Source organism: Canis aureus, chromosome 27 (genome assembly GCF_053574225.1).
Source record: "Canis aureus isolate CA01 chromosome 27, VMU_Caureus_v.1.0, whole genome shotgun sequence".
In the NCBI taxonomy this organism is placed as follows: domain Eukaryota; kingdom Metazoa; phylum Chordata; class Mammalia; order Carnivora; family Canidae; genus Canis; species Canis aureus.
Genome location: NC_135637.1, coordinates 23,077,714 through 23,100,939, shown reverse-complemented (window position 1 = coordinate 23,100,939; position 23,226 = coordinate 23,077,714). Strand labels below are relative to the sequence as shown.

Genomic DNA, 23,226 nt, shown 5'->3' with positions numbered 1-23,226 from the left:
CCCACCCTGGACTCCTTGTCCCTCACCTTTCCCCCCACCAAACCGTGATCCAGCACCTGCGGCTAGTGGCAGAGGGGGCACAAGAAGAAAATACAGGAACCCTCCTCTACTTAGGGGTTAACACCCCTAATTACCAAGGGTAAATCCATCCTTCTGAACCAGCCAGACCTTCTCTGCCTCGTACCATCTGTCCTCGGGCGCCTGAGAGCAAAGATCACATAAATCAGAGCAAGAGGACACTTCCCCCGGCCGCCACCCCACCCCACCCCGAATCAGGAGCGAACCCAGGAGTCAGTGGGAGTTTCTTACAGTGGGATCTGGGACCACCCAAAGCAGAATTTCCCCCAAGGAAGAGCAAAGGGGGGGGGTGCTTATTTAAATGCAGATGCCTTGGCCCCACTCGTGGCCTTTTGAATGGGAGCTCCAAGGCGGGGCCCGGGAATCCGCATTTTGAGCAATCCGCCCTCCCCGCTCGGGACCGCAGCCCCTCACCTGGTCCGAATCTTCGCTCTGGGCTCCCCTGCTGCCCTCGGGCAGGCCTGGCCCCTCTTCACTCTCCCTGCGACTCCGAGGCCTTTCTGTGGGGCCATCCCGAGCAGGGGGTCTGGGTCCTTCCACCTCCATCTCCAGGGCCTCGGCCCCATCAGCTGCTCCCGAGCGGGGCTCCCCGGCCTTCCGCGCTGCGCTGTGTGGCCCGCCCTCCTTCTCAGCAGCCGCCGGCGTCTCCCCGCAGGCCCCCACCTCCTTGGGGGCTTTCCAGCCCTTCTCTGTCTTCCCTGCAGCTTCACCGGCCTCCCGGGACTCACCCTGGGGCTGTCCTTTTCCTACCTTGGCCCAGGGCTCACCTGACTTCCCAGGTGCACTGGGATGCTCGCCTGCTTTGCCCACCTCTCGGGGAGCGTCCCCCCCCTTCCCGGCCTTCTCCTGCTCCTTGCTCCCCTTCTCCACCTTGATCTGCGGTTCCTCTGACTTCTCTGCCTTACTTGGGAGGACACTTTCCTTGTCCTTCTTACTCTGGGGACCGTCCCACTTGCTCCTTCTGCCCAGGGGACCTCCCCACTTTCTCACCTGGATTTGGGCCCCAGCCCTTTTCCCTTCACCACCCACATCCTTGGAGAGATTCCCTTTTGCCATCTTGCTTGGGGGGTCCTCTGCCCCCTTCTCTGCTGTTTCCACTTGCTCTCCTTGGCCTGGCCCCTCTCTGCCCTGGAGCTCATCCCCTTTCAGCCCTTTGGTCTGAGGGGCCCCGTCCCCTTTCCCCCCTGCACCTTGTTTTGTTAGTAGCACCATGCCTGGGTCCCCAACACCCTCAGTCCGGGGCTTCTCGGCCTTTGTGGCTGTGTCCTTAGTGCTGGCCTGGGGGCCATGAGGAGTCCCTGGAGTCCCCCCCTTTTTTTCCCCTCCAGGGTCTGTGGCTGGGGGTGGGGTCTTGCAAGCAGGGGCATCACGGGGCTGGGTCCTCTGCTCCGGCTTGGCTGCATCTGGGTCTAGCTTGGCTACCATCAGCAACACGTCACCCCTCCTCACGCCTCTCTTGAAGGGCAGGGGTTTTCTGGCTGGTGTCCCAGTGGGGCCCGATTCCTGGGGCTTCTCGCCATTGATGCTGGTCATCAGCACGGAGTCTGTGGTGCCGGCCCCCTTGCTCTCCTTGCCCGGAATGTCTGAGTGCTGCGGAGAGCTTAACTGGTTGCCTTGGGAAATTTGCTGGTTTCCAGATTTGGTGCCACTGTCGGACTTGCTCTTGGGTTGGCTAGCAGAAATTTCTGGGGTCTAGGAGACAGGCCACAATCATACTTAGCTGCTTGCTGACCAGAGAGCTTTGCCATTTGCTCACCACTCCCTCCCTCCCTCCCTCCCTCCCTCCCTCCCTCCTTTGTTCACCCAGCCATTCATCCACCCAAAGACCTTCAAGCGCCCACAAGATCTAACAGGCACTGTGCTAGGCGGTGAGCCGAACCCCAACACCCTGGACCTTGGCCCAACACCTCAAGACCAACTTCAGAGCCCACAGACCCAAGTTCAACTCCTCACTTTGCCATTCGCTAACTGTGTGGCCTTAGGTATAATTACTTGCCCTCCCCAAGTCTGTTTCCTTATCAATAAAATGAGGATCATAAGGGCCTACCTCGCATGGTGAGCGTTAGGATTCATGATAATATAGGAAACTGAGCCCAGCACAGAGTAGGTCCTCCTGCCTTGCCTGGCCGGGACATCTGTGCTACAACACCCCCTGCCAGCTCCCCTCCCGGGCCTTGCTGCCTTGTGGTGTCATCTCTGCTCAGAGTTCTGTCCTCAAGCCCACCTGGCTGTGGCCTGAACTGCTCACAGGGCCCGCTGTGCCAAGGCCTCTAGAGGAAAAGACCCGGGCGGGGAGCGCAGGTCCACCCTGATGCCTGGCTTCACCGCCTGCCCTCGCCTGGGTACCGCCATCGGGCACTGTGCTGATGCTGGCCTCCCGCACAAACCTGGGCCCAGGAGTCTGGGGTCCTCACCCTCCGCTTGCACCCAAAGCAACAGCAGGATCATGTTGATTCCACCCTCATGGCCTCACACCTGTGTCTCTCTTTCCAAACCCGGCTCCACATTCACCTGGGCCATTGTCACAGTCTGATCTGCTGTTCCTTCAATTCGCTGCCAGCCATTTTAATCTAAATCAAAAGATTTTGGCAGCGGCCCATAGCCTATGGGAAAATTATTCAATACCATCCCTTGCCATTCAGAGCCCTTAAAAAGGAGCCACCACCCTCCATTCTGGTCCATGGTCCCTGCTTGTTCCCTTTGAGTCACGTGGGGGCATCTCCTACCACATCTGACCAGCCTCTGCTTCCATGCTTCATCCTCCGTTAGCTCCCTGCCTGCGATGCTCTCTCCCGTCCTCACTTACCCATGCTCTGCTCATCCTTCTAGACCCAGCTCCAATGCCACCCCCTCCACAAATCCCCGCCTGCAAACCTCAGTCAGAACCTGTCTCGGGCACCCCCGAGGCCCCAGGGCACCGTGCTGGTACACGGTCTGTGGCGATGATCGTAGTCTGCAGCCCATTCTAGCTCCGATGTGTATCTCTGTTCCGTTTCAGGTGGCGGATGCCTCAAGGACACGGCCTCTATCTATAGCTTTGTAATGATGATGATGATGACAGTACTAACAGCCATCACGTGTAGATCCCTCTTACCAAGGGCCCAACGTCACCGTCATATCCTACTCAACCCTCCTAGGAACCCAGGGAGGTAGGTTCTGAACTGCCCCCTGTTCTACAGATAAAGAAGCCAACACAAGGATATCAGGTGGCCCAAGAGACAAAGTCAAAATGTAAAGTCATGCAGGCCCCCATGAGTCTAAAGTCCACGTCCTTACTGGATGCATATTACCAGCCTTCCTTATCCCTAGGACTCACTAGAACCTCCAGGGAGCTTTACAAAAATACTGATGCTTTGGCCCCAATCCCAAAGAATCAGATGGAGTTGGTCTGGGTTGTGGCCCCCGGTGATTCCAGCGTGTAGCCAGGGCTGAGAACCCCCACTCCAGGGCCCTAGTGGCTCCGTCTGACCAGAGGCCAGGGAGGACATAGCCTTGGAAAGGGGATTGGCCTCACTTGTCAAACATCACCGCTGTCTATACCATTTTGAAGAGTGAGTCAAGGCCGTATTTTTAACCAAACTGCCATAGTGGAGACAGTAACATGGCTCTGAGCCAAACAAGATAACCAATGCGACCCTACCTCTCTCCCACCCATGGGCTCTCGTCCTTTGGATTTTCATAGTCGCCAAAGCCCCCAATCCACTCTGCGGCCTTCTTGGTATACGGGAGGAGGTGCCTCTAGAATCATTGAGGCCAGGAGGCAACTCACACACACCCATTTTACAGATGAGCAAACTGAGGCCTGGACCACACAGAGGGGTGGGTCCTAGGACCCAGCTGTCCTGACATTCCATATGAGTCCCTTTCTGCCCCTGTCTCTCACTGACTGCCTGACCTTTGGAAAGCCAAGTCACCTCTCTGAGCCTCATTTTTACCTCCCTGCAAGATGGTGACAGCTTCCAATGGCTCGTTGCAAGGATTACATGAGGACCTTGTGCTGGGGTGTCAGCTGTGCGGGGGGAAGGAGAGAATCCAGTTATTTACCAATGGGGACAAGAAAATTAAATTGGTGAGAACTAGCCAGGGCTTGCTGCCTCAGAGAAACATGTCCCCAGGCTGCCCTGCTCCAGCCCCAGGACCATCTTGGCCCTTGGTCCAGACACCTGTTGTGGTCTGAGGCCTGTCCATCCTGCATCTTGGCTCTGAGTCGCTGCCTAGACTCTGGGGTGACAGTTTGTCCCCATCCTGTGCTCAGTTCTTAGCTTGTGCACCATGACGCCAGCACGGCCGGCAGCCTGTGGGACAACTTCCTGCTCAGGTCTCCGCATCAGCCACCTTGCTCCCCAGAGTGGCCCTTCCTGAGGCAGCTCCCCAGAGCCAAGAATGCACAAGCCCTTGCCCTGGCTCTGCCTCTATCTGGCCTCATGACCTTCAGCAAGTTGCTTGACCTCTCTAAACCTCAGTCTCCACCTCTAAGAAGTGGGTACGATTCCCATCTACCCTGTTGCTGCAGAAGAGCTCAAAGGAGCCAATGAACGGCAAAGGGAACCTTGTCTAGTAACAAACGGCACCCGCTCACACTGCATCATGACCTAACAACAGCTATGGAGGCTGACTGTGGCCCCCCACTTATGCCTGGCTCAGGCAGGGGTGGGGACAGAGCCCATCCTCCCTGTAATCCTCCCCCAGAAGACTTGGCAGGGACGTTTCAACAGTTGCTGCCATTCAGCTGCCGGAGAACTTCTCTGATACAGCGAAGCCATTGTAATTGGACAGGTGCAGGCACGTGGGGGACAGCACAGGCACACGGGGGATGGGACAGGCACGTGAGGGATGGGACAGGCAAACAACAGCTGGAGGGATGTGGGGGGGCGGAGTCAGGCTGGTCACTGGGCCCGAGCCAACTCCAGACCCCAAGGCCACTGGGTCACTCAGCCCAGTCACTGCAGTATTTGCTCCACCTCCAGGGTGCACTGCAGAGACTCCAGTAGAGGATAAATTTGCAAGTCCTTAAAGCTTGTCCAATGACTGCTTCGATTTAGTGGAATTCTTCAGAATAATTAAGGAATTTAGTGGACACCGACCAATCAGAAATGATGCCAGCTAGGTACTGAGGTCTCTACTCGTGCAAGCATTAACCCTTTAATTGTTGGCATGTGGCCATTCTGAGGGACTTGGGGGAGGGGCAGCTGGAGGGCAGGGGCCGGGGTCACCCCTGTTTGCCACCTGGCATAGAGAGGTCTCAGTATCATTACAACCAATACACCCATAACCAGTAACCGAACATAACCAGTAACTGAATAGCTTGGCCACATAAAGTAAGCTAGCTACACATTGTTAGCCAACACCTAGGTTTCTCTCTCTGCAAAAGTGGGGTTAAAATGATCCCTGCAATCGCTGGTCAGCTGATATCCTTCATGCATTCATTCAACAAACATTTGTCCAGCACTCACTCTGGACCAAGTTCACAAGAGGTGCTCCATATACAGAGTTGAAGGAGAGAGAACCACCGGCCCTAAGGAATGCCCCGTCCAAAAGTCGCACGATCAAATATTTAACTCTGCCGACCTCCATTAAGACAGACACAGAGGGCGCCATGGGAATCAGAGAAAGGAAGGCAATGGGGGAGCCTTCCAGAGATGTACTATTTGAGCCGGGTTCTGAGGGAGGAATAGGAGTTCGGTAGATCGACTGCAGAAAAGGACATTCCTCAGAGAGCAGGAGCGAAGGCGAGATGGCCACTGAATCTAGAGGCTCATAGGAGGGGACTGTCCTGTTGATTGGCACCTGGTCCCCTTCCTGCAGGGCCACTTACCTCTTGTTCTGGAGAGGCGAGCGCTGCCTCTTTCCTCAACCTTGCTTCTTTGGACTCTTTCTCGGTCTCCCGGACCAGCTGCTTAATGAAGCCCCCTGGGATGACAGAGAAAAGGGGAGGGGGCGAAGATGGTGGAGGGCTCTTGTCTTCCTCCCGAATCTGTTTTGCAGAAGCAAAGAAGCAGAAAGCTCAGTGAGTGAACCAGTGCAAGCAGGCAGACCTTGGAAAGGTTTGTGATGGAGCCTGGGAGGCGGCCCAGGGGGACATCCGTGACCAAGCACATGTATGAGAGGCCGTGGCAAAGCAGATGGGGTCGGCCGGGGCTCCGGGACGCCTTGAGACAGCGCATGGAGATGGAATGCATGAGCAGCAGAGGCCACCCTGTCTGTGTGATTTCTGCCTGGACCCAATTTCCTCATAATGCGAATCTGGCCCTTGGGTTCCCTTCCTGGGCGGGGAACAGACCATCTCTGGGAGGAGCTAGTACAGCAGGAGCTTTTCCATTTTCCAGAAGGGGATGGACCCCAGGGCACCATGCACATTCTCTGCCTCCGCTTGCAATTAAAATAATAGATTGATCAGTTACTCACTGATGACACGCCAGGGACATGGGAAGGTAGGGAATGGCTCGCAGCCACGGTTTATATAAAAAAATCCAGCCCTGTGGCTACAGCCCACTCCACTGATGCAGAGCTGTGGCTTCTTGATGGTCCTTGAACCGGGACCCAGGCAGCCAGGGGCTCCCCAATACGGGATCCTAAAGTTGGGGGGCTAGATACTGCCATTTTACACCAGAAACATAGCCTAGACCCAAGCTGGCTGGAGTTGGCGTATAGCTAAGGCTCCTTTGTGGACCACAGGGTCCTCAGGGACTGAGGCAATGGTACCTGTTGTAGGTGACTGGGGTACATCTTTAAACAGCATCATTGTGGCCACCCATGGGGGCGGCGGGGTGGCAGAAATCTGTAGCACTTTTTATGGCAGAGCCACACAGCGGTTAAAATAAGCTACTTATCAAGGTCCTCCGCGTGTGGCTGGCAAAGACTTGATCTCAGCAGCCCAGCTGATAAAGGGGAAATCTGAAGGGGATAGGGACGTCTAGGAGACAAAGCAGAGGCCAAGGGTTAAGGCTGGTTGATGCAGCCCCCTGTCCGGGGCTCACTGACCCCACGCCTCTCCCTCTCGATGGGGCCCAAAAGCCACCTCATAAGACAGAGCTAGGCTTACGGCCCACTCAGCAGGTGTCACCCCTGCTTCCTGCAGCATTGCTCTCAGTGCTACACCCGGAGCAGTCTGGGAGGCAGCCAGAGAGAAGCTTCTCAACCGCCTCACCCCTCAGCCTCTAACTCATCAAATCCTACACGAGGGTGGGAGGTGAGGCAAAGGAGAGCTCAGGCATCAGAGACAGCCCTTCGTGGAATCTTGTGAAAAAATACAAATGGGAGAAGAATAACTGGGAAGAAGGGCCCGTTTCCAGTTCTCCATGGTGACAGAAGGCAGGGAGCACGGAAACCCGTCCCCAAGGCAGAAGTCTGGCAGCCACCAGCCCTGTCCCCGCCCCGCCGCCCACACAAAGCCGGTGTTCGTGGAGGCCGCCCCGGTGATCCAGACAGGACAGCTGGTCTACCCTCAGTCCCCCGCTGCCTACTGAGGAACAGGAAGAGAGCGGCCAGGCATGGGAGGAGTTCAAGGGGCTCATGAACTGGGTTGGAGAGGCCTCGGCTCACCAGGGCTGGCCGGAGGGAGTGGAGCGGGGCACTGGACACGTCACAGGGAGGTGCGGATGCCAGATGCCCCGCCTGAGGCGGGAGGGGACAGCCTGGCCACCCATGCTCTGGCTTGTCCTCCCGCTTGGCAGTCGGCCCTATGGCTGTCGCCTGAACCCTGAACGTTACTTTCCTTCTGCTCCCACAGGGCGAGGCGTGATGAGATGGCCATGCTGAGGCAGTGTCAGGGCTGAGATGGGATGACACGGAGCTCTCTGGCGGGCAGCACGAAATGTGGCTTTATGGACACACACACGGCACACGACACTGACGCATGGAGACACGGGCGCGGACAGGGGAGAGAAGAGAGATACAGGTTAGCTCTTAGACACAGCCCTCCTCCCACCCCCATCGCGCCACGAACCAAGGCCACGCCGCCGGGCACAGCCCGCTGGGAGGACGACTGTCAGCAAGGGGGCCGCTGCCCGCGGACTGGACAGCGCCCCCAAATCCTTTTCCCCTTGACCCACCCTTTGTCATTGAGACATAACCAATGTCAGAAAAGTATAGAAATATACAGCTCAGCGGCTCTCACCTAAAGATCATATCTATTTAAGCAGCATCCTGATGAAGAATAAGAAAATATTATTTTATTTATGGGCAGTTCAAGATGGGACAGATCTAATCTATGGTGATGAAGATCAGAGCAGCTGCTGGCTTTGGGCTGGAAAGGGGAACAAGGGAACTTCCTGGGGTGATGGAAACGTTCTCTGTCTTGATCTGGGAGAGGGCCCCACGGGAGCATCATATGTAAAGATTCACCCAGCTATCCAATTAATTCACTGGATGTCGATCGCATCTCAACTCAAAAATAAACAAAACAGGGGCGCCTGGGGGGGCTCAGTCGGTTAAATGTCCAGACTCTTGGTTTGGGCTCAGGTCATGATCTCATGGGTCATGAGCTCCAGCCCCTTGTCAGGCTCTACATTCAGCAGGGAGTCTGCTAGAGGTTCTCTCTCCGTCTCCACCCCACCCCCGCCCGTGCATGCATAGACACAGTCTCTCTCTCCCTCGAAAAACAAAATTTAAAAATAAACAAAACATTACAGCCTCCCTGACCTTCCCTCCCGCCCCTTCTTAAGTTACTATTCCCCAGAGGACAACCACCGTCCTGACTTGTAATACCATAGCATAGTGTGTTTTTCTCTTGTCCGGGACTAGTGGGTGCCACAATTTGACCACGTGCACTAGGAAAGGACGGGAAACCGAAACTATTAATTGGCCCGTGCTTTGGGGGAAATGCTTTAGCACACTTAGCATCATATTGAGAGTCTTGACAAACGCTCAGGACTTTTGACTTACCTAGTAAGGCCTCTTCTGGAAAACAAAGTTTGGGGAAGTAATCCTAAAGCGGAAAATCTTACTCCGCTGGGTCGCTTGGAGCCCCCAAACCAGAGACACAACCCCCGTGTGCAGTAACTGGAGAAGGTCAAATACATCGGAGCCCATCTGACTTTAAGGAACACAATGAATCCATCGAGAAGGGTATTTAGGAAGAATTTGGAAACAGCTCCACTGAGGTATCATTTCTAGGCCAGCCATAAAGCTCACCCACTTGTAAGCATACAGTGTGACGACCTTTGATGAGTTCACAGAGTTTTGCAACCATGACCACAACCCCATCACCCCAAGAAGACCCTCCAAGACCATCTGCAGTCACTAGCTGTTCCCTCCCTCAGCCCCCTGGGTAACCACTAAATCTGTCTGTTGCTATAGATGGCCTTTTCTGGACATTTGCTCTAAATGGAATCCTAGCATCTGTGGTCTTTTGTGTCTGGCTTCTTCCACTTTGCATACCGTCTTTGCGGTTCATCCACATTGTTGTGTGTAGGAGCACTTTGTCCCTCTCTGTTGCTAAGTGGCGCTCCATTGTGCGCACAGACCGCATCTCTGTTTATGGGGTCACCGTGAATAGCGCTGCCAGGAGCAGTCCCCTCAAGCTTTGTGTGCCATATGTTTCCACTTCTCTTAGGTAGATACCCCGGAGTGGCATGGCTAAACTATAGGGTAACGTCGCGCTGGACTTTCTCAGAAACTGCCAGGCTGGGATCCCTGGGTGGCTCAGCAGTTTAGCGCCTGCCTTTGCCCCAGTGCATGATCCTGGAGTCCTGGGATCGAGTCCCGCATCGGGCTCCCTGCATGGAGCCTGCTTCTCCCTCTCCCTGTGTTTCTGCCTCTCTGTCTCTGTATCACTCATGAATAAATAAATAAAATCTTAAAAAAAGAAAAAGAAAAAGAAACTGCGAGGCTGTTTTCCCAAGTGGCCACCCTGGTGGCCTGCAGTGCATGAGGCTGGTTCAGGGAGCCTGAAGCCTCTTACGGGGTCTGGTAAAGATCAGAAGGCAGAGAGTAACACTTACCTGCACTAAACCATCCCAAACGGGCAAAACCCAAAACCGGCCACAGAAAGTGAAGAGCGGAAGGATGCACACCAATATCTCGGTGGAAGCGGTCGTGAGTGAAGGAGTGGGTGTCCTCTCCTCCCTCCAACTTCTCTCACTTCTGGGCTGGGTCGGCCCCCGGAGCAGTGCCCCCACCCTGACCCCTCCCAGCCCCCTTCCTGGGCGAGGCCCCCTCTCGATCATCCCAGAGCTTCCAAAGGCCTGCTTGGCCTGTGAGTAGCCACTTTGAGCGACGACGTATCCATAAGAGGATGGCTTGCACAGAGGTCCAGGTGATCCTGCCCGCTGCACATCCTGGAAGCTGCAGAGGTGACCTGGTGGGGAGGGTCCCCAGGGCTGGGCTGGAACAAGCTCCCACCATCTCACCCGAGCCCACCGTGGCCACCTCTTTCCAACTCCACGTTCTGTGCCGTCACCTTATGAGCTTGAAATCGGCTATGGGAGCGTTTCCACCCCAGAAATTGGCAAATACATCAGATCAGGGCTTTTGCTCCAGGAGCTGCCCAGGAAATATGAATGGGCACATCCCCGGGGGAGACCCCCCACACTCCTGCGGGGCCTGGCCAGGAGGATATCTCAAGATCCAAAGATCCAAGAAGGGACATTCCGGCTCTGAGGAGGTCAGGAGCCCAGGGGGAGACCTTGGGAATACGTCCCAGTGCCAACAGCCAAGTCTTTGCCTTGAGAAAAAAATCCCCCTGCTGCATGGTCTCCCCACCTCGTGAGGTGCACAAGGGATGGGGAGGCAGGAGAGTGTACACAAGGTGAGATTCCCTAGAGGGAGGGTGGGGAGGGGGGGACCCGGGGGAGGCCCCCAAGTGACTCACAGCTAGAGTCTGCTCTGCTAGGGCCTGGGAGGTAGAGCCCAGGTTATGAATAGGCCTGACGTGAGGTGCCTGCCTGGCCGCCACCCTGGCCGCTCCCTTCCCATCCAGCCTCGGCCTGGCCAGCTCCGTGGCTGCTTCCCAAGGATCGGCCTCGGCCTCAAGGCTCCAGGGACCTCCTGGCTGTCAGCGTGGGCTGTCCTCGGCCGGGGCTGCTGGCCTGCCCAGAGGTTCCACAGCGCTGGGGAACGAGACGGAGCTGCGTGGGACCATCTCTCCCCGCGTCCTGTCCCTCGCAGGCACCAGGCCAGGCCCAGTGACCCGGGGCCTGGAGCCAATGCTACCGGGGAGGCTTTGTCAAGCCTTAATTTAAGTAGGTGCTCTTATCGCCACGTTCCCTTCCAGGCCCAAACCGACACCTGCCTCATCAGCTGCTGTTTTAAGCCCGTGAGGAGGCCTCAGATGCTCAGAATTCATGGTATAAAGTCTCCAGTGGCCCCTTAGGGGTGGGGGAGCCTGGGGAAAGGAAAGGTGATCCCCAAAGCCGGGGACAGCTTGACACAGTTTTTCATGAACACATGCTGGATCTGAGTAGCCCCACGGGGCCCTCAAAGCTTTCCCTCTTACCCCCCAAATGTCCAGTCCTGACACCGTGGGTCAGTCCTCCGATGATTCTCCCTGTCTCAAAGAACAAACTGCCAAGTCTTTATCGAGGCCCACATGGCCCTCCCAACCGTCTGCCCTAAATGCCTCCCCACCTTGCTCCTCCTCTTCAGTGACGCTGACCTCTTGGAGGCACCTTCTCCACAGCTTCCTACCTCAGGGCATTTGCACATTCTGTTCCCTCTGCTTCAGATGCTTTTCCTTCGGCGTGGCTCACACTGTCATCTCCTAAAAGACTTTGCTCAGAGTCATCTTGTCAGTGATCCTGCCTTCACTGTCTAAATTGGGGCATAGTCCCCAATTTAACCCTACCCTATCCTGGGACTGCCCTTCATCTTATCCTATTCTTTTCTCCCCATAACTTATTGCTATCTCACTCCTTGTCATACTATAGACTTTTTATTTGGTTTCTGACTCATCCTGCAGAACAAGGTTCTATGAGGGCCTGAATTTCCATCTGTTCTGTCCCCTTATGTAACCCCAGTGCCTAGAACAGTTCCCGGCACAAACTGAGTGCTCAAAAATGTTTGTTGAATGAATGAATTAGCGCAGGAATGGGTAATGATTAGGGTTGCAGCTGAGAAGGGATAGAGCAGGGCCTTGGCAGCAGGTCTCTGGTAGGGATTTCTGATGCCCCCTGTGCTATCTGCATCCACGGGGAGGGGCGGTGGTGGCGAAGGGGGCGGGCAGCATGTCATCATGGCCCAAGTTCATGTCTTGCCACTGCCACTGCCCTGTGGGACCCTAGGAAATTCTCTGAGTGTCATTTTCTCAGCCGTAAAATGAGAGGAGGACACCCACATACTGAGCGTGTTCTTGATCACCAGTAACTGCTCTTGATCATATTTCCATTTTTATTTGACTCCATGGATCAAAGCTGGCCTGGAGGACCCAGCCTAAGATGCAGCCCAAGATAATTCTCCAACATTTAGAGAGAGCCTCCCATGTGCCTAGTGTTGAGATAGGTCCTTACACCCAAATTTCACCCAGCTCCTCTTAAATTCCTCCTAGACCTAGCATTCATTTATCTTAAAAGTTATCATCACGTAGGGCCCCTGGATGGCTCAGTGGTTGAGCCTCTGCCTTAGGCTCAGGTCGTGATCTTGGGGTCCTGGAATCGAGTCCTGCAAGCAACAGGCTCCCTACGGGGAACCTGCTTCTCCCTCTGCCTGTGTCTCTGCCTCTCTCTCTGTGTGTCTCTCATGAATAAATAAATAAAATCTTAAAAAAAGAAAAAAATCATCACGTTCACACCCACAACAGCACCATGCGGTCGGCCTCACTCCCATAGAGCAGACAGTGACTCACGGAGGTTAAGACACTTGCCCAGGGCCACCCAGAAAAAAGGTCAAGCGGACACCTGCCCCCCAGTGTGTCCCACCCTTCGCACCCACCTTCTGCTCCCATCACTGGCAGCAATGAACAAGGGCCAGTCTGGGGCCACCAGCGCGGGGCCTGGAGGTGCCCCATGTCCTGGCCCCACGTTGCGGGACCCCAGGAAGTTGGCTCAGGCAGGTAGGTTCACAGGTAGCGCTGGGCGTGCTCTGCTATTTGGCTAGGATCTATTGGGTGCCAGTCACGGCGCTGCGTCTGTCGTCTGAGGATCAGGGGGCTTAGCCAGTTCGTGCAAGGTCACACAGGAAGGAATGGGGGTGACCCAGTTGCCTAACCTGCTCCTTCTGCTCGACCCTGTGACCTCTGCCCTTAGACCCCAAAAGGGAGGCAGCGGAAGCTAGACCACTGATGACGGTCCTGCGGAGATGTGGGCCCCGCTCTGTGCTGAGAACCTGAGCGATGGTGGGGTTTGCTCCCACCAGGCGCCCTATTCTAGGGTGGATGCTGTGAGCAACCCCGTGTCAGAGGGAGGGGAAGCCCCTCTTTCTCACCAGGCAGTGGCGGAGCTGCCTGCTGCACCCAGACAGTCTGACCTCAGAGGTCACGGCCACTAAAGCACATGGGTGTGCCACCTTCTCTGTCCCTATGTCTGTGCCACACAGCAGCTTTTCGGAAAAAAAAAAAAAAAAAAAAAAAACTACATTCCTGTCTCATACCCTCCAGCTCTTGCAAGCCTTTCTGGCCGCCTCCTCCAGGACACCTTGCTGAGGGTGCCAGCCCATGCCACCCTCCCAGCAACCACGGCCTCCCCCCTCGGCCACCCAATCCCCACCGGCCCCTGTCATCCTGCCCTTCACTCCGCTGGCCACACACCTTACGTCACTGCACGGTCCTTCCTCATTTCAACTTCCACTTAGAATCGGTGTTGCCTACAGTTCGGCGGCGAGTCTATTTGTCCCCGAGCTGGCTCGCAGGTGCCTGGAGGCAGGCAGAGGTGCCGGCCGCCCTGAGAGCCAGCGCCAGGCTAGGGTGCTCAGCATCCAGTGTGACGGTCACATCAGGGGTCACACATGCAGGGATCAGAAGACCCAGTGGCGGGGCGGGAGGCGGGAGGCGCAGGAAGGTGCCCCTGAACTGCGTATCTTCCATTTGCCCCTCAGGCACCTCCTCCAGCTCTTCCACCTTCAGCTTGCAGGTGGGTTCAAGCTCACGGGCATCACCCACTGGCAGAGATCAGAGGGCACCTGCACTCCCGGCTCCCGGCTCTCCCTGCTGGGCGGCCACGGGTTGGCTTGGCTGCTTCCCTCCCCCGAAGGTACCTTCTAGAAGCTCCCTCTGGCAGCAGAACACCCCCCCCCCCCCAGCCTCTTCAGTCCTGGAGGAGATAAGAGCTCCTGCTGTGGCTGGTCCCAGCATGCTGCGCTCAGGAGAGGTCAGCAGATTTTCCTGTAAAGGGCCAGTCAGGGCCTTCTCCCTCGCAAACCACTCCGCTCCGCCGTTGCGTTCCAGAAGCAGCCCTGGGTGAAATATGTACGTGAGGGCGCGTGGCTGTTTCACTGAGACTTTATTTTTTTAAAGCGCTGGCGAGGAGCTGGATTTGGTTCTGGCCAAACTGGGAAGGATGAGGTCAAGAATCCAACATCCATGCTGCATGCTCTCTGAGGACCTCCCTCGGGCTCTCCTTCCTCCTCGCTTCTTCCCAGGCAGCCAGGTCTGGGGCCATTTTCCAAACGGAAGGGCCCCAAGTCTACGCAGGCTGCTGGGGGAGGGAAGAGTAGAGGCTTGGTTCATCTTTCCAGGCTTGCAAATGCCCTGCTTCCTTCTTTAGCCTGCTCTGGCCTGCAGGGCGCTGACCACCAGGGTTGTGGCCCCCCACCCCGGGGTTCCCTGGCCCTCTGATCTTCTGCTGAGTTTGGCCGGTGGAAAGCTCTGGGATGAGACCTGCACACGGGAGGGCCTAGAGGTAGCGTGTTTCTCCCCCCGCCTGCCCTGCTTCCTCCATCTCGGGCCCTAGTTTTGGTGAAGGCTGTGTTTCTCCGTCTACAGCCATAAGCCCCTTGGAGCGGTCCCTCTCCGTGGACGGGCTGCAGGCTCCTCTGTAAACCTCCTCTGCCCTACATCAGGCCCAAGGCTAGTAGCCCACCACTGCTCGTTTCTGGGTGGTTCGGCATGCTTCGTTGCTTTCCTTAGCCCTGCACACACCCCTTGGAAGAGTCCCTTCATTAAAAAGTATCTTTAGGGGCACCTGGGTGGCTCAGTGGTTGAGTGTCTGCCTTTGGCTCAGGTTGTGATCCTGGGGTCCTGGGATCGAGTCCCACATCAGGCTCCACACAGGGAGCCTGTTTCTCCCTCTGCCTGTGTCTCTGCCTCTCTCTCTCTCTCTCTCTCTCAATCTCTGTCTCTGTCTCTCATGGATAAATAAATAAAATCTTTATTTAAAAAAAATTCTCTCCTAATTACCAGCTGGGTGTGCTGTCTCCAAGTAGGGCCTTGGCAGATACAGCCAGAGGGCAAGGAGGTTTCAACACACACGTCAGCTCTGTGAGATGCTTAGTGGCTGCCCGGAGTGTTACATGGGAAGGACTCTGAGCCTTTATCTGGGCTCAGGGGAAAGGAATGTTCTGATCGATTCTTAATGTCTGCCCTGGGCATGGAAGGAGGCCATTATATACCACTGCTATCTATTTGCCATCTGGAGGCATAATGGATAAAGTGACTCTCATGATTCATGCATGACCCAGCCGAGTTCCCCCGGACCTTGAGTTTGATGGCCAAAGAGCCACGTGGTAATGCAAAGAGACTTTGCCCAACACAGAGCCACCCTGCCCTCATCACAGCAAGGGAAACTCAACAGCTAGCAAGTAGCTGAGGATTCAGACCCCACTCGCAAAAACCCACATGATCCTAGAAGATGACCAGGAGGGGGTGGGGGAGGTGATGAATGAGAAAAAAGAGCAGGGAGGCTGGCAGTAGGAAGGAGAGACAGTGAAGAGGGAGGGAGGGAGGGAACAGCAGAGGAGGCATTGATGGAGATGATAAGGGGGGGCGGGGGGAGCGTGCAAGCCCCGTCCACCATCCACCGTCACAGAGCCTCAGAGGACCAGCCCCGCTCACAAGGAACCTCCTGGGTGAAAAATCACTGAGTCTTTTCTTGGTCATATCCTGAGATGGGGAGCTCACTACTAAGTAAGACATTTGGGATCTGCTCTCTTGTTGCTTTTCTTCTTTGGAATCAGAGCTACAAAGCACTCAGAGGCCAGAGAAGCCACCTTCTCTGATCCTGGCAGAGAACTAGAGTCCTCATCTCCCTGTTGCCTGGGGTCTGCCACTTTTTCTACCTTCCCACAGAGCTGCCTTGTCAGGACAGCCACATGCTGGCCTGAGTTCTGTTCTTAGGAGCGACAGATAAGGTTTTCCATGTGATATGTACAGGGTCAGCTCCCAATTTTCTAACCTGAAGCCTTCAACCATTTAAGTGAGAAATTTCTCACGGGGTGGGGGGCACCTGGGTGGCTCAGTGGTTGAGCCTTTGGCTCAGGGTGTGATCCCGGGGTCCTGGGATTGAGTCCCACATCAGGCTCCCTGCATGGGGCCTGCTTCTCCTTCTGCCTGTGTCTCTGCCTCTGTGTGCCTCTCATGAATAAATAAATCAAATATTAAAAAAAAAAAAAAAAGAAAAAAATTTCTCATGGCCCCTAGATCCTTTAGAACGCCAGCCACTGTTCCCTGGGAGCTTTCTAGATGGTTCTCTGCAACAGAGTGGACACTTCAGTTCACAAAGGCTGACCAGGGTGAACACAGTGGCCATCCCCTCCCTCAGGGGGCTGACCTCAGCTCTGGAAGTCTCACAGCTAAGCTCGGGCCCCACCTCCCTTCTGTGGAACCTCTTAGGGCTGCAGCCCCCCATCTGTCCAATGGGGGCGCCGGCCTTTCTTGTCCACTTCTCAGGATGGCGGGAATAACTGGATGCTCTGTATACCTTTGAGCTGTGACATTCACAGCAGCCCTCTCCTCTATAGTCCCCATTCAAGTTCCAGTCTTTTAAGGTTCCTGGACCAAATTCCAATGGGGGCAGAGGAGGTTCCCTACACAGCAGCAAGCTGTTCTCAGACACCAGCCAGGTGACCAAGAAATAACTCAGTTCAACTCAATTCTGACACTATCTACCTGGAGACAGCATTAGGTTCTGCAGGTAAAGGGCTCAGTCCCACGAGACCACTCTCCACTTTGGACACCAGTAGCAAACCCCAATTGTCACCTGTGCTTCTGACCAACTCTGGCTATAAATCAGAGGTGCCCGTGACCCCCCACTCCTCGGGTCTGATAAATTTGCTAGAATAGCTCAGAACTCAGAGAAACATTTCACTCCCCAGATCACCCATTTATTATGAAAGGATAGAAGTCAGGAACAGCCAGATGGAAGAGATGCACAGGGCAGGGTATGGGGAGAGGGGGCTCCCATGCCTGCTCCAGGGGCACCACTCTCCCCAAATTTCCAAAAACCTCACCAACCCAGAAGCTCAAAACATTATCCTTTTGTTTCGTTTTTTGTTTTTGTTTTAAGATCTTACTTATTGGAACGTCTGGGTGGCTCAGTGGTTGAGCATCTGCCTTCAGCCCAGGGCATGTTCCCCGGGTCATGAGATGGAGTCCCACATCGGGCTCCCCACAGAGAGCCTGCTTGTCCCTCTGCCTATGTCTCTGCCTTTCTCTCTGTGTCTCTCGTGAATAAACAAATCAAATATTTTTTTAAAAAAATAAGATTTTATTTATTTATTTGAGACACACACACACACACACACACACACACACATGAGGGCAGGGGGAGGGGCAGAGGGAGAAGCACACTCTCTACTGAGCAGGGACCCTGATGTGGGGCTCTATCCCAGGACCTGGGCATGACCTGAGCTGAAGGCAGACACATAACCAACTGAGCCACCCAGATGCCCCTATTCTTTTGGGGATTGATGAAATCATTGGCCATTGATGATTGAACTCATTCTCTCACCCCTCTCCTGTCTCAGTGTCAGAGGTGGGTCCAGCCCTCTAATCAATAATGGTTAGCTCCACTGGCAAGCAGCCCCCAACCTTTGATAGGGAGCTTTGGTAGTTTTCAAAAACCATGTCATTAGCATAACAAAAGACACGTTAGCACTCTCAACAGTTGGAATTCTAATGATTTGGGGAGCAGGGAGCCCTGAACTGAGGATGAAGACCAAATTATATAAAAAATATATTTTGGTCATCTCAATATTGCAGCCGGGTCAGTTAAAATCTGCAAAAGCTTTTGCACAGGAGTGGCTGAGAAGCTAGCCGCCCCCCTCCAGCGCCCCTACCCCTTGCCTCTATCCCCAAATCAAGCAGTGAGTGTTTCTTGGAGAAATGATTAGAGAAAAGTCTTGTCCCGTCCAGCACATCATCACTCTCCTCTCCATATCTTTGGTTGCCCCACTGACCTAGGCTGGCCACACACCCCTGCCAGCCACCCCACAGTCTGATGAGATGTTAGACCTCACAGGTGGGCCTCCTGGCCTCACGCAGGGATGGCCAATAGTGTTTCTCCCTCCTGGCAGCCCAGCGGATCTGCAGTTGGGAACTGCCTGGAGGGTTACATTGAAAAGGATCCCACACTAGTGGAAAAGCATGTGTGACTGACTAGTAATGCCTGCCGTGAGCACAAGAAGGGTTAGGGGTGGTGCCTCTGCCAAGTATTTGCCATTTGCAGCCTAGTGTTCTCCTGGTCACAGTGAAGCAGGAAGCTGGTCATCCTTCTGCTGGGGGGGCTCCGCTGACTGCTTTTAGGGTTTGAGTGCCGCACCAACCGGGTATCTTCCTACCCCTGCTGTGTTGCTATCTAGAGCTATGCTGCCGAATATAGCAGCCACTAGCACGTGTGGCTGGTTAAATTTAAATTATTTAAAATGAAGCTAAATGAAAACATCACCTTCTGGGTCACACCAGCCATCTTTCATATGCTCAGTAGGCACAACTGGCCAGCAGCTACCATACTGGATGGCACAGATACAGAACATTTCTATCATTGCAGAAGTTCTATTGGATCACATTGGGTTAGATCAGTGGTTTTCCGGAGGTGTGACTGCGCTTATCAATGGATTTTTGGTTGTCACTAGAGTGGGGGCAGCTGCTACTGGCATCTAGTGAGGAGAGGCCAAGGATGCTGCCAAAACATCCTACGAGGCACAGAACAGCCCTCCCACCCTGCACCACTCATGGCAAAGAATCATCCAGACCCAAATATCAATAGTGGGGTTGTTGAGACACCGTGATCTAAAAAATCCATATTGAGTGGAGAGAAGCAAGGGCAAACTAGTCTTGCTTCGAATAATAAATAGCAAAGAATAATAATAAGAAAAAAAAAACTGACCTGTTAGTGACAAAAGAAAAGAAATTCTTGGATCTATCACCACCTAGTAGCTCTGTGCCCTTGGGCAGCCACAACACTCTCTGATTCTCAATTTCCTTGTCTGTAGAACTGAAATACCCACCTCCCAAGGATTATCAATGGGTTCATCAAGGTCATGAGTGTGAATGGGCTCTGTAATCTGTCCAAACAGCATGGGGTAATTTCCTATCTGAGCTCCTGTTGTTTATTTTATTACATGAGAATAAAGATTCCGTCTCCAGCAGAAAAGCAGAGTCTCGGTTTCATTTCATTCTGCATGCCTTCAGCCTCTAAATGTCACTTCTGATCTGTAAAATGGGGCCAATCACTCATGCCCAAACTCACAGGAATATGCAGCGCCAATGAGACATTTAATCCCACTGAGCAACTGCCTCTCTCTCTCCCTCTCTCAACTCAACAGCTAATCCGGTTGCCCTCCATGAAATTGAAACTCAAACCCCAGCTGGTACCCACGAAACAGCTGAAAACGCATTTGGTCTTTTACGGGCTGGGAAAAATTCTCTTGGGACCTCGAAATTCCTGTTTCCCTGACCTATGCGTATTGGCCAGGTATTTGGGGAGCCCAACTTGCAGATTCCTGGGGACCTTTCGATCATTCTCCAAAACTGTAGTTCTTAAAAGGAATGAAGCATTAGAGAGAGGCTCGGTGCGAAGCAGAGCAGAAAAGGAAAATCACGGAGCTGGGTGAGTCATGTCCAGGAGGAGGTGATTCAGATGAAGCCGAGGGTGCCTCTGGATCCTTCAGACTGAATGGGGTGTGTGTGTGTGTGTCTGTGTGTGTGTGTGACAGAGAGACACACAAAGACATCTGTCTTGATAGTTATACAATACCTCCCCCTCCCCCTGCTGTGAGCTCTCATCCCAAAGACCTTGTTTGGTGACTAAGGATCATACTTGTTGCCTCTGTTGACACAAGACCTAAGATTTAGGTTTTTTAAAGATTTTATTTTATTTTTTTAAAAAAGATTTTATTTATTTATTCATAGAGACACAGAGAGAGAGAGAGGCAGAGACACAGGAAGAGGGAGAAACGGGCTCCATGCTGGGAGCCTGATGTGGGACTCGATCCTGGGTCTCCAGGATCACACCCCGGGCTGCAGACAGCACTAAACCACTGCACCACTGGGGCTACCCAAGATTTTATTTATTTATTCATGAGACGCAGAGAGAGGGAGAGACACAGGCAGAGGGAGAAGCAGGCTCCCTGCGGGGATCCTGATGTGGGACTCGATCCCAGGACCCCAGTATCATGACCTGAGTCGAAGGCAGATGCTCAACCACTGAGCCACCCAGGTGCCCCAGGACCTAAGATTTAACCCTTTCCTTTGAGGCTTGGAGAATGAGGACAGAGAAGGCTTTGAGGGTGTGGGTAAAAGGGACAACAGGGTTACTATTCCCAATATGAGGAGCCCTAGGCTGGTCCCCAATGCCAGCCGTGATGGCAGGGACTGTTCAAAGCCCACTGCTGGCACTGCAAAGCTGTGTGTTCTTGAGCAAGTTGTTTCCCGTCTCTGTGCCATAGACGGGGTTGGATCTGATAGGGCCCGGGGTCCCTCCACTTGTTTCAAACCCACTTGCTCCATTTTGCAAATAATTCAGTTTTACAGTCACGCGGTACAAGGGTACCATGAAAAGGCAGGGAGGATCCCTAAATGCATGTCACAAAGCCAATCTGAAAAAGCTGCATGCTCTGTGATTCCAAGTATACGGCATTCTGGAAAAAGCACGAGTATGGAGAGAGTAAAAAATCAGTGGTTGTCCGGGTTTGGGGATGTGAGGGATGCTCAGATGGAGCACAGAAGACAGTGAAGATGCTCTGCATTATATGGCAATGGCTCTGATGGATCCACGTCAGTATGCATTTGCCCCAACCCTTAGAATGTCCACCACCAAGGATGAGCCCTAATGTCAACCATGGACTCTGGGTGATGATGACGTGTCCCTGCAGCTTCATCCACTCCATCAGATGTCCTGCTCTGGTGCAGGATATGGATAGTGGGGCCAGGCTATAGATGGTGGGGACATAGGGTATGTGGGAAACCTCGGTTACCTTCCTCTCAATTTTGCTGTGAACCTGAAACAACTCTAAAAAATAAAGTTTATGGGGCGCCTGGGTGGCTCAGCAATTGAGCGTCTGCCTTCAGCCCAGGGCGTGATCCTGAAGTCCCGAGATGGAGTCCCACATCGGGCTCACCGCGTGAAGCCTGCTTCTCCCTCTGCCTGTGTCTCTCATGAATAAATAAATAAAATATTTTTTAAATAAATAAATAAAAATAAAAAATAAGGTTTGTTAATGAAAAAATCAATGGAAATTATTATGACATTGTATGCTAACTAGCTGGAGTTAAAATAAAAACTTAAAAAATATCAAGGATAGGCCATGTACCACAGCAACTAACTACCTGCTTACAATGGACCATTCCAGGGAGCCAGGGTGGCTCAGTTGGTCAAGTGTCCTGACTCTTGGTTTTAGCTCAGGTCATGATCTCAGGGCCATGAGATCAAGCCCCGTGATGGGCTCTGCGCTCAGTGTGGAGTCTGCTGAAGAGTCTCCCTCTCCCTCTGCCCCTCCCACTCATGCCCATTCTCTCATTCTCTAAAATAAATAAATAAATCTTAAAAAAAAAAAAAAAAAAAGGACCATTCAGACAGTTGTTTTTATCCACTAGGTGAGCCAGGCACTAAAGGGCTGTCTCATCGTGGCCTAGTAGAAACAGCTAGAGTTCCTGTTCTTTCAGCAGACCAGGAAGTCCCTTCGGCTTTGGGGCCTCCTGTTCTCATCTCGAAGTGCCACCAGAAGGGCTAAATCTTTTTCCCCCGGGTGACACTGGCTCTCAGATATTTTGCAAGAACCTGGCCTGAATAAAGCCCTGTGCCTATCCTCCCTGTTCATGCAACTAGACGCTGACTTTTTTTTTTTTAAGCTTTTATTTATTTATTCATAAGAGACACAGAGAGAGAGGCAGAGACACAGGCAGAGGGAGAAGCAGGCTCCCTGTGGGGCGCCCAATGCAGGACTCAATCCCAGGACCCTCGGATCACGCCCTGGGCTGAAGGCGGCGCTAAACCACTAAGCCACCCAGGTGCCCCTAGGCACTGACTTTTGACAAGGGGAGGGGACTTCCGAGCTGCCTCCTCTGTGGCTTTCTTAGCTCGCACCAGAAGGCAGGTCTCCAGCTTGGGTGGGCACCAGGACCGCCTGTGAGGTATAAAATCTGTGGCTTTCTGGGCTCCTGTCCCTAAGACTGTTCCGTAGGTCTCAGGCAAGCTGGGGCATCTGCATTTGAAAGGCAGGTGGGGCTCCCGGGTGGCTTAGTGGTTGAGCATCTCCCTTCAGCTCAGGTTGTGATGGAGGGGGGGGTGTCCTGGGATCGAGTCCCACACTGAGCTCCCGTGAGGAGCCTGCTTCTCCCTCTGCCTCTGTCTCTGTCTCTCTCTGTGTCTCTCATGAATAAATACATAAAATCTTTTTAAAAAAGAAAGAAGAAAGAAAGAAAAAAGAAAAAGAGAAAGAAAGAGAAAGAAAAAGAAAAAGAGAAAGAGAAAGAGAGAAAAAGAAAAAGAAAAAGAAAAAGAAAAAGAAAGAAAAAGAAAAAGAAAAAGAAAAAGAAAAAGAAAAAGAAAAAGAAAAAGAAAAAGAAAAAGAAAAAGAAAAAGAAAAAGAAAAAGAAAAAGAAAAAGAAAAAGAAAAAGAAAGACCCGCAGGTGAGGCCGATGCCCTGCACTTGGAGAAGTGTGCAGGCCCAGAGCCTGGGTCCTGGAAGACCGCTCGGGGAGAGCTGCACCCAACCCCCTCAGGTTTGGAAGGGGACACTGGAGCAGGGGAGGGACTTGTCTGAGGTCACAGAGTCAGTGGAGCCCGAGCTGGGCTACTCAAGGTGACCAGGCCTATGTGCAGGTGGCACCAAATATTTATTCA

The 23,226-nt window shown here is 53.5% G+C and overlaps 1 protein-coding gene across 4 annotated transcripts in view; it reads right to left on the bottom strand.

Moving 5' to 3' along the window:
- MYO18B (myosin XVIIIB) overlaps positions 1–23,226 on the bottom strand; it is a 255,491-nt gene that overhangs the window by 231,023 nt on the left and 1,242 nt on the right. For all 4 annotated transcript variants that reach the window (XM_077876109.1, XM_077876111.1, XM_077876110.1 and 1 more), the window contains exons 2-5: positions 7,784–7,926; positions 5,894–6,043; positions 493–1,770; positions 135–201 (exon numbers count right to left, since the gene is read on the bottom strand). In XM_077876109.1, the coding sequence (XP_077732235.1) occupies positions 135–201; positions 493–1,770; positions 5,894–6,043; positions 7,784–7,831 (1,543 nt within the window). In that variant the 5' untranslated portion in view covers positions 7,832–7,926. The remainder of the gene's footprint in view (positions 1–134; positions 202–492; positions 1,771–5,893; positions 6,044–7,783; positions 7,927–23,226) is intronic.